The following is an 18,067-nucleotide window of genomic DNA, read 5'->3' as shown; positions in this document are numbered from 1 at the left end:
CTTTCTGCGCTCACTGATCGACCTGCTTTGTGGGTAAAAATAACCTGGAATAGATCCACACACTGATGCCTGGGCGCCAATCTTGCGTTTGGGGTCTGAACTTGGAGCGAGTCTTGTGGTGTGCCAGTCACCAGCGGGTTTCGCTCCTGGCATGCAGCTATGTACGTGGAGGATGCGAATGAGGAATTAATGCGTCTGGTCGGGGCTCCTCTCATCGATAACCGTGCTTGGGGTTGCAGTGAGGCCACCTGCGTTGAAGTTGAGCTCTCTCTCGGGTAGCGTTACTAATGGTGGGACTTAGCGAAAGGTGTGGTCAGGTTGGAGGGAAGCAGGCGTTGGAGCATCGATTCAATCTTGCAGGAAGCGCGGTGAGCACCCAGTGTGCATCATTGGATGTACTGGTAGAACTAGTTTGATTCTGGGCGGGAGAGCAGTTGTCGATAGAGAGCATTTTCTGGACTGTTTGAGTGACGATTGAGGGCGTGCTGGCCTACCAGCGACTACCCTTTTTATCTCTTCTGGAAATAGGTTATTTGCGTTGGCATCGATGGTTTACAATTCCTGGTGTGATAGTTCTTACATTTGCGCTTCAGCATAGGAGCCTGCTTCAAGGATGGCGACCATTGGTTCTCTTCAAAGGTTTGAGGGAACCATTGTAACAGGAGGAGAGATGCAATGACAATGGATGCTGCGAAGATTTAGAACGCTACCGGTTAGGAGATTAGCTGCTTCGTAAGGCCCATAGTAGAATCCGAAGAGTCTTTTTATTTTGAGATCAGAGTGAAATAATGGTGTTCTCAGTGACCATGGACATTGGGTGTTGAACGCGCGGACTTTCTGACATGAGATTTTGCGATTCTAGCTGTTTTTCGATCGAAATCTGCTTCCAATCCGGACGGGAATGTGAAGCAGTATGGCTTTCCCCGAACCACCGGAGCTGACTTCACTGTCCATCCCACGGTTCACTTCGATTCGGAACCCCGTGACACCGCGCCTGGAGACCAAGAACAACAACAGAAACCCGAGTCCAAAATCCGTTATAACCGATATGCGCTTCGTTAGTCCGGGATCGTCGTCGTCTAGCAGCGCCGAACGTCGTACTATCTCACACTCTGAAAAAAGTCCTAAGAGCCACGCTGGCCGAGGTCGAAGCTACCGACCCTCGGATGGAGAATTTGGGGAACCTGCGTCCAGTTTGGACTTCACCGGGACTTCTCGAGAGCTTGACAAGGTAAGTTCTTTACATGAATTGATCAACCATAACATTGCTCCGTCACTAAAGTTTTGTGGTGATTAACCTTTTATCAGTCTAATTGGAGGTCGCTGACGAATCTACGCGTCATGGAACAGAACGAGAGTTTCCAATTCGTGGTGTCATTGCCAAAAGAAAATCTGCATCCTGTGATGCTTGAGGCTGCAAATGCATCTGATCCCACTGCTAGCAAGATAGGAAGTAGTGAACCGAAATGCCGAATTCCCTTTGCTCCGACTGTGAAATCACCTCGACAAATACCACTGCCAGCTGCCATCACAGTATTAGCCGAACGCTCTGGGGGTAATTCAAGTATTCACCGCTCTGGTCCTCGTTCTTTAGTTGCTCCACGAAACAATCCAATTTCCAGAGCAAAAAATCAGGAAGCTGCCAAAAGACAAACTCGTGACGCGCACACGAGCGAGAGAAGATTTTCCCAAAAGCCCACTACAGCATCGGAGCGCGTTGCAGAAGACGAGGTTCAGGTTCGTCAATCTAGTGAGTTGTCAGATTCATCGACCTCTTCCAATAGGCGCTACATCACAGTATCCGAAAGGGAAGCCCGACGCAGGGATCCCAACTCCCAGCCGACATTCTCAGGGGAGCTTTCTTCGAATGAAAAATCACTGGATAGAGTGGATTCCGCCAAGACTAGGTCTGTGGGTCAAGGTGCCGCGGCCAACTTTGGGTATCCAGGGACTCCTTTGCGTTTCTTCCCGGGCTGGCAAGGGAACTCAGAGACACTCCCCACGAACAATACCCATTCCTGCCCCTCCACAAGCCCTGAAGTCCAGAAAGGGACGGGATATGTTAGCCCTGCAAGCTCGACAGGTAAAGATCCCTTCACCGTCCATAACGAAGTCTTATAATATGTCGCTAGTTCTCTTTCGTTGATTCTGTGAGTTTGAGACAGACCTGAACTGTGGACTGCTGGTGTGGTGAAGATGCACATATGCGGCTCCGTTCTCAGCACCGGTTCCTGTCTGGTCCGCTCATGAGCAGCATGATTCCGAAGCCTCCTCCGTCCAAGTGGGACGACGCCGAGAAATGGATTGTCAGTCCTGTTCATCGCGAATCTCCTGCGAAATTCCAGCACCAGCCACTGCAGGGTCTTTCAGCAAGTAAGCTTAATGTCTAACGCCATCTTGTACTGTCAGGTGGTTCACGAGCGTCTCTAATGCTAAGATGTGACAAAAAAAGCCGTGGAGCTCGATCTTCTGTGCGTGTTGTCTCGCGTGTGAGGATTGGTGTCAGGATTTTAACCAGCATCTTTGAATAGTGGCTGGCAGAAGGCATTCAATTACAGGAGCTCAGACTTTACGTTCACATTATGGAGTGAGCAGTGTCGATCACGCAGCCCCTTTAGGAAAGAAATCTCCGCAACTCAATAATGCATTCCTAAATGCTGGCAAAGTCGACAGTGGTCCGAAACAGACGACCACATCTTTGAAGAAACGGACCAAAGCGCTCTCGTTCAGTGATTTCTCACCAAGATTCGATCCTTCTCCGAAGCATTCTCCTGTTCAGGCTGAGAAACAGGAAAAATCCAAAAGGAATGCTGGCGGTAAGAAATCAAAGTCGGTTTCCGAGGGCGCCCAACTTCAACCCTCTATCAATGCCAAGCCTGCAGCTCTGAACCCGAAAAAGACTTCGCCAGCGCAGCATGCAATATCGAGAGAAAAACGTCCGATTGTTAAGGCACAGATGGTAGATATGCCATCCAAGGACTTACAGGACACCCAGCCAGCGAAGCATTCACATACAGGAGCAGTGAAGGAGGTAACTACAGCCCCTGTGGCTCCAGATCTTGTCGTAAATTCCAACCTAGCAAGCTGCACAGACATGACCACACATTCAACCTGGGTAGCACCCGCCAGTGGACTTATGGTCTCTGATGCTGCGGAGGACATCCGTACAAGAAGACAGGCTTCTTCTCTTGGTGCCATTCCCAGGGTAGTTGATGCGCTTGAGCTTCAGAGCTTCCACACAGTAAAACTGGAACTCAAGAAGGTAACGGGAGATGAGCAGCCTGCTCTAGATAGAAGCTTGGTTTGGACAACTCGCGAGGAGGAAGATCTCCAGTGCGCTGCAAGCCTGCGAGAAGACCCAGAAGATATGGAGAAAGTCAAGTTGGCTACCAAAGCCACCGAGTGGGAAGAGGTGGAGCGAGAAAAATCTACCAAGAGGTTGAAATCCTTTTCTCAAGTTTTGCGTTGCAGCCCGTCTGGCCCTCAAGCTACGAACCTGGTTGAATTGTTGACTAATACAAAATTGCTTGGAATTGGCAGATTTAAAACCAAAGAAGCTAAGATTAAGGCTTGGGAAGAACTCCAGAAAGCTCAAGCTGATGCTGAGATGAAGTTGACACAGGTACTCTCGACTTCATGGCCTTCATTAACTAGCTACTGTGTGTCTCACAAATCTCCTTGTCAACTCATATGTATTGAAAAAATTAACGATACACTGTCCTTGCAGACGAAAGCTGAGAACATACTCGCAGACGCCACAGAGAAGATGAAAGGCAGGTTGGCGTTCATAGCCAAAAAGGCCGCAGAAATGCGAGCCGCTGTCGAGGCAGCTCGCAACCAGCGATCTGCTAAAGCAGCAGAGCGGGAGGAGCTGATGGGTAAAACGAGCCGGCTTTCTCCAAGTCCTCTCACTCGGTCATCTCTCTCCGCTTTCCGCTGCTGCTTCGGAGGTTGATTGTCAATCCTTTCCATCAATTATGAACACTACAATAATCTTTTGCGACCTCCTACCACTATACTGGTCATTTTTCTGTCTTGAATATTTCCTAGTATAGGGCAATGTGAGAGTTGGGCGTTCACACATAGTTGTCCATCACTTTATTTGCTGTTTCAGCTGCCAAGCTCCTCAGCGACGAATCTGTTGAGAAGATTGGTCAATTGTGAGAAGGTGATACATTTACGCCTTCCCGATTGCGGCATTATTTGCACCATTCCTTACGAAGTCCCCTTTATTTCGATGTAGTGTTCGTACTTTTCTAGAGTAGCCTCTGGAATTTCCAGTCATCAGAACCCATGTAACTTTGCCTCCAATGAATGCTACTCTAACCAGGGTGGTTCCATTTTATTTGTGTTGTCGTCACTTGAATCACTCATTTCACACGAATGAAAATGTAAACGAACATGAAATGAAATGTGCATATCGAAAACTGGTAATCAGACGTCCCAGCGTAGAACTTGATTTATGGTAACCTACAGTAGTAACAATAAGATTAAATTAGCTCTTGAATGGATCCTGAGATGGGTCGTTAAAGAGTGCCGAATTACAATGCATATTACTTGTCCTTCGAAATGATCATGCACAGAACAGAAAAAAACTGTACAATCCTGTACATTGTATATGCAAGGACAGCCGTCCTTAACTACTTCTGATCAGATGGGAGACAGCAGACAACAGAAACCATTGTGAAAGCACTACAAGTAACGAGCACGCTAGATTATCCCAGGATTAATGACTTGTGCAATGCAGAAGGTAAATGCATTGTTCAATTAGACAATACATAGCGAGATGAAGTCCTTACAATCCAAGTGTGAGGGCGGTGAATCTTTTCCCTCAGTCTGAACACGTTGAATGGACTTGGATCGTTTACTGAAAGAGCAGCCTGTGTGGCAGAGTATTCTGTCTGTTCTAATCATTTGAGCATGTTAAAGCAAATTTGCAAAGTTTGTTACTACCTGCCCTAGATCTATTACATATCAAATTACTAAGTGCCACGATATACTAAAATATATCATAGATACGCTTCTGCTAAGACCATAAAACCCAGTCTGTGGACTAAGCTATCAGCAACGCTCCCTCACACGAACGAAGTCCTCAAGACGTGCAAATTGGTGGTTAGCGCTGTACCCACCAGGTTTTGCAAGAATATATGACTGAGGCAGGACGAATGACTTAGTGTAGACCGATTCGTAGCTGTCCACCAGCAAGAACTGCGGAGTTGGAATTTCAGAACCTACAGCAGGATTTTTCGTGGGAGACGTCGATACCTGTTTGTTTCCAAGCACAAGGGCAAAAGTAGCAGCAATCAAGAGTTTCGGTCGATCGTCACGCCATCTTTAACAGCCAAGGAGCTGCTATTGTCATTGGGTCCCCGCCTGAACTCACCCCAGTCGAGCTCCTGCCAGGACGTGACAATAGGCAGCTTCTTCTTAATGTCCAAGGGCAGAAGCGTCACAGGCAGCAACAAAACTGAGGGAAATGGAAATATGTACTCGTAAACTAGAATCGCGAAGCTCCACGAATTCCTTTAATCCAGCGTCAGCACCAATTCCCCCTGCAAACTAAGCAAACATCGAAGCCAAAAGCAATGCAGTAATCAAGATGAGGCATGTCGCTTCTTACACTCGGAACTACAGAGCTTGTCTAAATATTGTCATCCTTTATTTTTGTGCAAGAAACTGTCTTCCGTTTTTTGACTGGTGTTTGTGGCTGTAAAAATGGTGCATCCCTTTGCCAACTTTATAGTGTTTTCTAAAAGTTGTTGAAGATCTGTAGTGGGTATGTGGGGGGTCGTGAAGAATTTAGGACATGCGTGCAGAAATGTTCGTTATATTTTGAGTATTTTTGTGGTTTTAAGCATATTTTACATGATTGAGATTTTTACTTCGGGGTTTGTTTTTGTCAGAAATAAAATGAAAAAATAGATGTTCGATTCACAAATTGTCGAAGAATTAGTTCAATCTAAATACAAAAATAAACATTTAAGCTAGAGCGGTTTCTTAGTAAATATGGTTTATAGTTGCGTAATATTATTCTGTTGATAGAGTTTGGTGTCACGAAACATAGGGCGCTTTGATCAACATTGAGAAGCAAAGGTTTATGATTTGTGATAATAAATAAAAGAATATGCTTCTACGTCAGTTTCCTTGTATGCACTTTCAAATGACGTATTGATTTGCGAAAAAAACTAATATTGATAGAGAAATTGATGACAAAATAAATAAATAAATAAATAAAGGTAAAAGAAAATGGTGCCAAAACACTATCCCATTAGATCCATAGATTCCCATAGTCTACAAGAATCAAGTAAATTGATCTTATTGTACCGCTTCCATGCTCACAAATTTGATGAACACTAAATATAAACAAAACTTTTGTGTCACGACGCTGCTAAGGGAGGCAAAATTGACGCCATCAGGGAAATACAAACGCTGAAAGCCTAATGAAAAGTCATGACCACATGCATACATATAAAATGAAAAATAGAATTCTGACTTGTTTAGGATACGCTCTGCACAAATTACAACTACTCGGAAACAGATGATCCAGCTATTCATAACATACATTCCAACTGTCACTTCACTTATGTCTAGGAAACACCCACTACGTAGTTGTCTTACGGCGTCCAACCCTGGCAACGAAACCAGCTTTGATAGGTGCCACTGATCGCGAGCATCCACACTGTTGACAAGCAACCCATCGGTCATGTCCGTATAAATAATATCACGAAACAAAGACTGTGTCTTGCATTAAAAAAGAAGAGCACAAAATAGAGGTGTCTAAATAAAAGAAAGTAGAAATTGTACAAGTATAAACAACCACCGAAATAGAAAAAGCCACAAAATTGAGAATTACTTACCTGTTCACAACGAAGGAAGAACAGCCGATTCTCCTTGGAAAGAATGGTATCAGGGCTCTTGCAACCATTGCACATGACGTACTCGTCTGCAACACAATCAGGTGCAAGTAAGAATAACCTTTCCACTTCCTTTTCAGATAAAGGTATACAAAAAAAACTGCGATCTCATACTTAGGAGGTAAAAATCGCTATCATAAGGGGCAGAAGTTCATAAACGAAAGGACATCAGCTACTATGTTCTCTCTGAATTTCTTCAAATGAAAACCTCGTAGAAAACAAGCATAAAGAATCTTACTGACGTAGCGCCTCAGAATACCCTCGAACACCTTGGGAGCAAATCGCCCTTTCACAACAAGACGCTGTTGTCCATCGAGTGATCCACTAGTACCCAACTCGGCTAACAAGAAAGCCATAACGTGCTCTGGTTGCCGATGCATGCTGCACAACAACAAGTTTTACGCGGGTAAAAATCAAACCATTCATATTGCGCTTAGTCTCAGATTTACAAACTTCAAAATACCAGATAACTAGACGAATGAATAAGATTTTCTGAGAGCCCCGCCCTTCTGAACACGAAAAAAGACGAGTCACTAGTCGCTTAAAACCTAAGAGAAGCCTAGGGAGGTGAAGATACATACGTCTTGCAAAGATCCATGAAATTGGCAAAAACAGTCTTCTTGGTTCCTTCCCTCAAAACCTGAGGAGGTCTCATAATTGTACGCCTCCTCTCCGCAGATAACTCCGGGTTGTTTTCTCTCAAAATGTTGAACACCCGCCCTAACAGCTGCAGACAACCACAAAATAATTTACACAGGAGGAAGTTTACTAATTAACTTGGTGTCCCAAAGATTTTCTAAAAAGTAAGCTCAGAATGTAAAATACAAGCCAGGTAATGCCACGAAAAATATCCGTATCATATTACAAGATAAAAAATTTGTCGATTAATTCATAAAGCCATACCTCTTCATACTTATAATCCCGATCTGTTCCTTCCCAAGGATAGACAGCAACTCCCAGTTCGATACCCACAGCAGGTTCTTCGTCATCCACCTCACCGAGATCTGTATCAGGTATCAGAGTCTTGAAATTAGAATTTTAATAGTGGTTGCCATGCTCATAGACGAAGATTTCGAGTGAAACGCATCCACACCTAAATACGAATAAGCACTAAGCCTCCAATCACTATTTCATTTGCGAACATCAATACAAGTTGTTCCATTATACAGTGATTTGCATCTGATCTTAGAGGCAGAGTAAGCACCAACCATTGGCTTCGTCTTCAGTACCCGCGTTATCTTCTTCCGCAGCTTCACCTTCGACCTGATTACAGCAATTATGTCCGATTTTTAAAAATTGAAACAAAAATAGAAATAAACGTTCAGACAGCGGCGTAGAAGACACCTGAAAAATTTTCATAAAAAATTGACAAAACAGTATTTCCAAACCGGACAATTTGCTGAGAGCTCAAAAGCGTCACTCAGAAGTTCAAGACAGGGAGCTCGATAAGACAGCGCAGAGATAATTCTCCAAGAAGCTAAACCTCCAACCCTAGCCCATCCATATCCATTTCTAAATCAACGATCGTGCAACTTACAGGTTTCTTCTTCTTCTTCTTCTTCAGACCAACAAAAGCCGAATCCAAACCTCCTTCGGAAGCAATTTCCTTCACAGGTTCAGGCTCCTCGTCTTCTTGCGTGCGCACTTTCTTCTTCTTCTTTTTCTTCGTGGGGTCAAAAGCACCAATCTGCTCAAGCAAAACCCTAAACCCATAAGGTCTCGTCCTAAGAAAACTTGCTCTAATCTCTCAGCAATCTCACTCAACCCCGCACCAGCCACCCCTCTCTCCCACGCCCTCGCCTCGCTTCCTACAGCAGAAACCCCTTTCAAACCCTAACAAGCATCAAAGCACTTTGCCCAGCTGGAAACGGGCCCAAATCCACAAAACCTCACAGAAAAAAGGGAAAGGAAACTCTACCTCGGTGCCGACATCCTCCTTGAACTCCGGCGCGGGCTCGTCATGGTGGACGTCCGCCATGGTAGCGGAGCAAGGGCGACGGGGTGTGGATGCAAGCGATGGTGAGAGTTGGTGCAAAGGGCGAACAACCAGCTCCACGGCGAGGCCTCAAACCCTAATCCTATCGGGCTCGGTTTGGTGAAAGAGGTTCGGGACCAGCGCCTCCCAATGTGCCTGGCTTTCAAGAACCCTCGCCTTGGCCCCTTGCGTTGAATTCAAGCAAAGTGATATAAATAAACAAATGAATAGGCTCTAAAGTAAGCATTCTCTTCACTGAAAATTCGTGATAAGACAGTGCATAAACATGGTATTGGTATTTCAATATTTATGAAATTAATTCTTCTTTTATTGTTTGTACTCCCCATGAAGAATGATATGTGATGTTGTGTAAGTGAGTTCTTGAAGAAAAAAATAAAAAAACATATATGTTATTTTTTAAAAATAGTTATAGTTAGATTATATAGTTATATGTTTTAACTTTTTAACATTAATTTAATTTATATACGGATTTTGATTTGAAAATAATTGTTTTGTTGATTAATCAATTTTATACATTATATTGATTTTATGGGAATGTTAAATCAACCCCACTAGCATATAATTCAATCCATCCATCGTTAGAATCAAGAAAAAAATATATAATTATCTAATTACAATAGTACCCATATAAAAATAAAATTAAGGAATAGATTGTCAAGTTTCAATGTATTACTATAAATATCATTTTAAGATCTTTTGAATTAATCATAATTAATATGTGTGTGAAAATTGTACATCCATAAAGATATGACCAATAAAACATTTCTAATTTGACAAACATATTAAATGGTAATAATTGATTGTTATATGTTCATAATGTTTGTATTGCCTACATCATTGCTACTCTAAATTTGCAAAATTCAGCTCCACCTTGTTATACTTCACAAATCTTAGTTTTGCAATTTATTGTTATTCAATCTTTTATCTAAGAAGGGAGATAGTATATAAGCTACTTTTGGATTGTTCCATTCCAAATTCGAAATTGCACTCAATATGGACCCTCCACCAAAAGAAGTCATTTGATACATACAAAGACATGAAGAGATGCCTAAATCAACTTATACATACTCAAGGTTATAAAGTTTTTTGACATTGCTTTGACAAGGGCCATATTGTCTTTAAATATGACAAAGGTCATACTTCTAATAGATTTGAGGCAAATTTATTTTTTTAGCATAGTTCAACTATGTAGCTAAGAAGTTGTCTATTTGAATTGTATGCTCATTATTTGTATATACACAAATGCTCACTTTTGCTTGTTCAAAAAAGAAGTCATAATTATGGTCTATTCACATTACTAATAGAATATTCAATTGCTTGTTACTTTCAACTTGCACAAAAAATATTAATTGTTTAGATGCTTGTTATAAGGATAGCTCAAAGGAATGTTGTCACTACAGTATACTAAGAGGACTTTGCAAGTTTAGTAGTTGAGTACACTATCTACAATAAGCATCAATGTCTTAGTTAAGCTCACCTATTATAGTCATTTGTCTATTTATATTATAATAGAAAATCTTTGTAACATTACATATTAATATATATACAAATACAATGAGACAAACAAGGTAAGTTGTTTAGTTTTTGGTCATCTTAGATTTGTATAACTTACAAAAATATATCCATATATTATAGTTATAGATTGCACATACAAAATAAATAGATTTAAAATATTCATGCTACATGTTATAGATGTCACAAGTATCAATACATCCTTCATACTTGTCATTGCATTTCTCTAAGAAAAAATATAATTATTTTTGTACTAAGCATTGATACAACTTCTTCTATTGTATAGAATATTGCAATCTTTTAATATTGGTGTTGACAAAGACTTAGAACTCATAAATGCTATTGAAGATGTTTTTTCTATATTGAAGATTTTACATTATTTTTGGCACATTCAAATAAACATAATGGCCAATTATAAAAAATATTTTCTATCTAAGAAAAATGGTAGTGAATTTGTCTTTCTTATAAAATGAACCAATGTAATAAATTCTTTAGAAGATGAGATTATCAACATAGAATGGATGAATTTTTGCACCATGTTTTTTTTGCTCTTATAAATGAAATAATAGTTTATATCATCTCAACATCATATTGCTTGATATTTGTGACTATGATCCTAATCCTTGCATCCATTGCAACAAATGCATGCATTTTGTCGTCTATAATATCTACTACAATTTTCTTGTAGAATGCAAAAAGAATTGACATAATGCTTGCCAACACAATCTACATTAATTAGCCAAATAATGCATAATATTTTTAAAACAATCATTTCAAAAAACAAAAGGACTTTCTTTTAAACACAACCTAGTTCCATAAAATAAAACATATATATACAAGGTTGGCATCCAAAATCTTGTTTCAAAGACAAACATTTGATAGAAAGGCTCACAAACAAATTAGAAGATATTTGTCATGAACATACATATTTACCTAGATAAGAAGCATTGAATAGAAGATAAATGTAGATAGATTTGATATTATCTCGTGGTAAAGCTTTTTAAAAGCTTTATAGATGTGTATTTGCCTTTAGATATAATTTTAGTTGATTAATAGGTAAGAAACCTAGCTAACAAGTTAGCCACATATTATATATGTTAGTAGCTTGTAGAACAAGCTAATTATGTAGCGCACATATGAGAAACTTGTCTTATAAGTTAAACACATGTCTTATAAGTTGGATACATTTTGGAGGTCTTATAGAACAATGCCATATAGCTCCAAGTTAGAAAGTATGTTTAGAAGCAAGAGTAAAGCCTTCTTCAATCTTGTCAACAACTTTAAACTCCATTGTTTTATTTCAAGACTTTCTAATCTTCTTATCTTTAATAATAGCTATTCTAATTTAATATTATATCACCTTTGAGTGATTTTTTAGTCTTTTTGAATAACACAAGAATGTATTGATTTTTTAGTTCTTTGAGATTGATGTCTTTAATAGTTGACAAGAGTGCTAACTCAATGTTTTTACTTTATTTTAGAAATGAGTAGATTATTCCACTTCTATTATTATATTTTAAAGGTTGTGGATTTTCCACCTTCAAAATAAATTCTAGATTCTTAATAGTGATTTTTTTAAAAAAGAATAGACTATCTTTTTTTGTGGAATTTTTCATTTGATATTAGAGGTTGTGGATTATCCTCCTCAAATTGGACTTGTAGATTTCTTTGGATTGTTGTCACGGCCATAATCATGTAAGCTAATAATTACATATAGAAATAGGTAGAAGTAAGTAAAAGTAGATAAAAGTAAGTTAATTCTATAATATTTAATATAGAAGCTTCCTAGAAACTTCCTAGACGCTGCTTTGACTTCATAGGTGTCTTTAATTGACTTTTTGGATTAGAAACGTGGTCAACAAGTTGGCCATGTGCCACACATGTTGTTAGCTTGAAGATCAAGCTAACTATGTGGCCCACACGTAGAAAAACTTGCCTTGTAAGTCAAGGCATGTGTCCTACAAAGTCAACACATATTGGAGGTCCTATAGAACGTCGCCACGTAGCCCCTAGTTAGATAGTATATATAGAGACAAGAGTGAAGGCTTCTTCACTCTTGTCAACTCCTTTCTTGCTTCTAGTCCAAGTTTAAGAGTCTTTAGTTTCTTGTCTTGTGGCAATAGCCATTCCAATTTCCTTTTAATATACCTACTTGTTTATATTTTGACTTATTATATTGAGATAGCCTTTTTGTGTATATTTTCCCTCATCGAGTCTTTGTCCTTGATAGATTGACAAGAGTACACTTACAATATCAGAGCTTTGTTTTTCTTGAGTGAGAGTGGATTACCCCTTTCTCTTGACAAGACATAAGCGTATTAGAAGTTTGCGGATTACCCACTTCTAAACTGATATTGTTCTTAGTATCTTCTTTGTTATCAAGTCTTTCTTTTCTTTTGTCTTGAGCAATATCAAACAAATTTTTCTTCTTAGTGTCATTATGGCAAAGCTTGTTGAAATGAAGAGTGCAATGGCACAAATGCAAGAGCAAATGAGGGAGTTAATGCTTGCAATGCATCAACTCAATTCACCAACACAGAATAGAACAAGAATAGCAGAAAGTGGAGATATAGAGATGATCGGAGCTACTTCAACATCCACAACAAATCACGTTCCTTCTCCAATTGTACAACATCCTGTAAGCACTAGAGAACCAAGAATTGCCTTACCCGAGAAATTTGATGGTACGAGATCTAAGTTTTGAGGATTCATCAATCAAGTACAATTGGCAATTGAACTTCAACCGCAAAGCTATCCAACTCCAGGATCACAAGTTAGGTTTATTGGCACTCTACTTTCTGGTTCTGCATTATCGTGGTTTTCGTCTTTTCTTGAACAACGAAATCCAATATTGGATAATTTGGAAGCTTTTTTGGCGGAGTTTCGATCTATGTATGGTGAACACGATGCAACTCGTGTTGCAACAAATAAGATCCGAATTCTGCGACAAGAAAATCGCTTAGTAACAGTGTATGCTTCATAATTTTGACAACTTGCAATTGACATCAAGTGGGATGATGCTGCACTCATTAGTCAATTTCTTTATGGATTGCAATACGAAGTAAAGAAATTGATGCTCAATTTACCTAATCCTCAAACTTTGAGTCAAGCAATCGATTTTGCGATAAAATGTGATAATCGACTTTTCAAATTTCGATCTGAGATTCATTCACGGGAACCTCAACATTATTACTCAATGGCAACATCAACATCTTTGCCAAACGTACATTTGGAAGTAGAAGACATGCAAATTGATGGGGTACGTTTTAAACCCCTAACTGAGCAAGAAAAGATTCGTCGTCATCAAGAAGGATTATGTTTATATTGCAGAGAACCTAAGCACACTGCTCAACATTATCCAAAGAAACGACGCAACTATAAAATGAGGGGTACGACGGTCAAAGAAGACAACATGTCAGAAAACGGATTCGTCCAGCTACAATAGGGACCGTGCAGCTGGAACCTTGTACAATTCTTAATGAAGGTCCTATCCTCTCCTCAAAACCCTCTCCTGGTTTTATAATAGACTTATATTTAGGACCTAAGAATTACAAAGCCTCTGCTTTATTAGATTCGGGAGCCTCAGCATGTTTTTTAGATGAACAATTTGTTAAAAGTCGTAAAATACCCTTTGTACAGAAACTTAAACCACTACATGTAGAAGTCATAGATGGTCGTCCCTTGTCTTCTGGAGATGTCACTCATGAAACTCATCCTATAAAAGTAACAATAGACGGTCATGATAGTTACATAGCTTTTAACATAATTAAATCCCCGTCCAATCTAGTTATTTTAGGTTTATCCTGGCTAGAAAAATATAACCCTCGAATAGATTGGAATTCGCGTAAACTTGACTTTTCCTAGAGCGTTATTAATAGTTCTACTAACCAAGTAAAAAATTATAAGTCTAGTATAGTAAAACCTGTACTGATAGGTGCAAAAGCATTTATACACGCAGCAAAAGAAGGATCAACTTTTGCTATTTATGCTGCACCTATTTCTGAAAACGTAAAGACTTCAAGTGGCATTCCAAGTCAATATCAGGAGTATCAAGACGTTTTTGAGAAAAAGAATGCAGATATTCTTCCTGAGCATCGTCCATATGATTGTTCAATCGACCTCAAGGAAGGAACTCAGCCACCATTTGGACCAATTTACAGTTTATTGCAAGATGAGATGGCTGAACTCAAGACATATATTGACAAGAATTTAGCGAAGAATTTCATACACCATTCAAAATCTCCAGCAGGAGCTCCAATTCTATTCGTAAAGAAAAAAGATGGATCTTTACGAATGTGTGTTGATTATCGAGGACTCAACAAGATCACAATCAAGAACAGGTATCCATTACCTTTGATATCAGGACTCCTTGACCAGTTGAATCAAGCTAAGATCTATACAAAAATAGATCTAAGAAGAACATATAATCTAGTACGGATCAAAGAAGGAGATGAATGGAAGATTGCGTTTCGAACCAGGTATGGACATTTCGAATATAATGTCATGCCCTTTGGACTCACGAATGCACCAACTGCTTTTCAACATCTTATGAATGATGTATTTCATGAATTCTTAGACAATTTTGTCGTCTGCTATCTAGACGATATCCTGATCTATTCTAAGAACGTCGAAGAAGATGAAATATATGTTCGTCAAGTATTACAAAAACTTAGAGATGTAGGATTGTACGCCAAGATGAAAAAGTGTGTATTTCATACTACTCAAGTTGACTTTTTAGGATACATCATTTCAAATGATGGTCTCATGATGGATTCTAAGAAAGTCCAAACAATCATGGATTGGAAGATTCCAAGGACGGTAAGAGATGTCCAATGTTTCTTGGGATTTGCCAATTACTATCGGATCTTCATTAAAGGTTTCTCACGAGTTGCAGCTCCACTTATACGCTTGACTAGTAAAGATAAATTTCAATGGAATCAAGAAGCGGAAGCAGCATTTGAAGCCTTGAAGACATCGTTTGTCTCTGCACCAGTCTTATATCGTGTTGACTTTTCCAAGGCATTTTTTATGGAAACAGATGCATCAAATTTTGCCTTGGGTGCAGTTTTATCACAAATGGGAACAGATGACAAACTTCATCCGATAGCTTTTCATTCAAGAAAATTCTGAGCAGCCAAGATCAATTATGAGATCCACGATAAAGAACTTCTTGCGATCGTCGATTCCTTTCAAGAATAGCGTCATTATCTAGAAGACGCTTCTAGTCCAGTCACTGTGTATACAGATCACAAGAACCATGAGTATTTCATGTCAGCACGCGTGTTGAATCGTCGTCAAGCTCGTTGGAGTATGTCTTTGTCAAGATTCGAGTTCATTATTACTTATCGGCCAGGAAAACAACAAGGTTTGTCTGATGCCCTATCTAGACGTTCTTATTTTGCACCAAAAGAAAGAGATGCAGCTTTTGAGCAACAAAGAACGGTCCTCATGAAACCGGAGCAATTTCATCTCCGAGCAATGAAATCGACATTGACTGTTGATTCAACTTTTCTCAAGCAAATCCAGTCCAGTATGTCCTCAAACCCTCTTATTCATGATATCGAGAATAATTCTTCCAAGTCTCATGATCCTTCTAAGTTCGAGTTCAAGAATAATCTATTATATTTTGAAGGACGCCTATATGTTCCAGAAGGAGAAGCACGTTTACGTGTTCTTCAAGCATGTCATGACTTTCCAGCAGTAGGGCACTTTGGATATAATAAGACTTTGAAACTCATATCAAGAGATTTTTGGTGGCCACAAATGTGGAAGTCAGTCAAAGACTTTGTACAATCATGTGATATTTGTTCAAGATCAAAAATTCCTCGTCATCAACCTTACGGACTTCTTCAGCCATTACCTATACCAGAACAACCATGGTCTTCTGTTTCTATTGATTTCATCACAGATCTTTCAAGCTCAAGATCTTATGATTCTATATTTGTGATAGTAGATCGTTTCACCAAGATGGCACATTTTGTGCCATGTACAAAATCTATCACAGGTGAAGAAACAGCTAAGCTTTTAATTGATAATATCTATCGCTATCATGGATTACCTAAAGATATCATATCAGATAGGAGAACTCAATTTGTGTCAAGATTTTGGAGGACCCTTTTCAAGATTTTAAAAGTGGACATAAAGCTATCTTCGGCTTTCCATCCTCAAACTGATGGACAAACAGAGCGCGTAAACCAAGTCTTGGAGCAATATTTAAGGTGTACTATCAACTACCAACAAGATGATTGGATAACCCTTCTACCATTGGCAGAGTTTGCTTATAATAATACGGTACATTCTTCCACGTAACAAACACCTTTCTTTGCCAATTATGGCTATCATCCACAACTTGATACTTTTGATTTTTCAAAAGTTGATAATCCTACAGCAGAAGATATGGCAAATCGGTTGTCAGAGTTACATGCAATAATGAAGACGCAATTGAAGGAAGCTCAAGAACGACAAAAGATAAATGCAGATCTATATCGTAAGGAGCAACCACAAATCAACGTGGGTGATAAGGTATGGCTACTTCGTCGCAATATCAAGACTACTCGACCTTGTGACAAGTTGGACTATCGTAGGTTTGGCCCCTTTTCTGTTTCTGAACAGATCAACCCAGTTGCATATCGGTTACATCTACCGGAGTCAATGAAGATCCATCTTGTATTCCACGTGTCTCTTCTTGAACCATATAAGACAGTGGATATACAAGGAAGAAGACAAATGCCACCGCCTCCTATAGAAGTAGATAATAATGAAGAATTTGAGGTGGAAGAGATATTAGACTCAAGGCGGTGCCGAAATAAGCTGGAATATCTTGTTCATTGGCGCGGATATGATATTAGTGAACGCACATGGGAGCCATCCAGGAATCTAGCAAATGCATCAGCTAAAGTCAAAGTTTTTCATCAACGACATCCATCGAAACCAAGATGAAAATCTCTCTTATAAAAGAGACAAGATTGAGGCAAGATAACATTCAATTTCCTATCCTTGTTTGTAACTTCTTTGCATTTGTGACGCTAATTAGATGGAGAGCCAACAACCAGCAGATTCAACTTAAGGACCTTCGTTTGCTGACCTGCCGGATGAAACATTATGATTGTCACAACCTTCAAGACGACGCAATCGAGATGAACATCTTCAAGAACGACATGTTCTTCCTCGAATAGATGGTGAGATACAACGCGTTCGGTATCACGATTTGGGAAGGGACTCCCGATGTTTGGTGATTTTGCTAGAGGTAGGAACAACTCCAGATGGTGTTCCAAATATTCTATTCGAAGGAAGTTACGAAGGCCTCAACAATGATCAAATAACTGGGTGGTCTTTCCGCCCTGGTATGGGACACTACCGATGGTTGGGAGGTCCTATCAATCATCTTCGAAGAGAACAGAGATCAGAGTATGTGGCGAATACAATTCGTCGCATCATAGATTTCCTCAACATATGATGACCGCTCCTCGTGGAACTCGTCTCTAGAAGGGGGGGTAATGTCACGGCCATAATCATGTAAGCTAATAATTACATATAGAAATAAGTAGAAGTAAGTAAAAGTAGATAAAAGTAAGCTAATTCTATAATATTTAATATAGAAGCTTCTTAGAAACTTCCTAGACGCTGCTTTGACTTCATAGGTGTC

General features: G+C 39.6%; 2 protein-coding genes across 2 annotated transcripts; one reads left to right on the top strand and one right to left on the bottom strand.

Moving 5' to 3' along the window:
* The first annotated feature begins 773 nt into the window (after positions 1-773).
* On the top strand, positions 774-4,345 carry LOC112278434 (uncharacterized). Its single transcript, XM_073531861.2, has 7 exons — positions 774-1,231; positions 1,351-2,083; positions 2,197-2,373; positions 2,532-3,438; positions 3,541-3,622; positions 3,728-3,950; positions 4,115-4,345. Exons 1-7 carry the CDS (start codon positions 914-916, stop codon positions 4,162-4,164), a joined length of 2,490 nt encoding a protein of 829 aa, XP_073387962.1. The 5' UTR covers positions 774-913; the 3' UTR covers positions 4,165-4,345.
* Positions 4,346-6,469: 2,124 nt separating this feature from the next.
* LOC112278435 (eukaryotic translation initiation factor 2 subunit beta) lies at positions 6,470-8,948 on the bottom strand. Its single transcript, XM_024511920.3, has 8 exons — positions 8,833-8,948; positions 8,452-8,601; positions 8,123-8,177; positions 7,818-7,918; positions 7,496-7,641; positions 7,153-7,295; positions 6,858-6,943; positions 6,470-6,679 (listed from the first exon to the last, which is right to left on the bottom strand). Exons 1-8 carry the CDS (start codon positions 8,890-8,892, stop codon positions 6,602-6,604), a joined length of 819 nt encoding a protein of 272 aa, XP_024367688.1. The 5' UTR covers positions 8,893-8,948; the 3' UTR covers positions 6,470-6,601.
* Between the last annotated feature and the right edge of the window lie 9,119 nt (positions 8,949-18,067).

This window comes from Physcomitrium patens, chromosome 25 (genome assembly GCF_059467195.1).
Source record: "Physcomitrium patens ecotype Gransden chromosome 25, ASM5946719v1, whole genome shotgun sequence".
Lineage (NCBI taxonomy): Eukaryota > Viridiplantae > Streptophyta > Bryopsida > Funariales > Funariaceae > Physcomitrium > Physcomitrium patens.
Note: the sequence above shows the minus strand (reverse complement) of the source record. Positions and strands in the feature narration are given on the sequence as shown.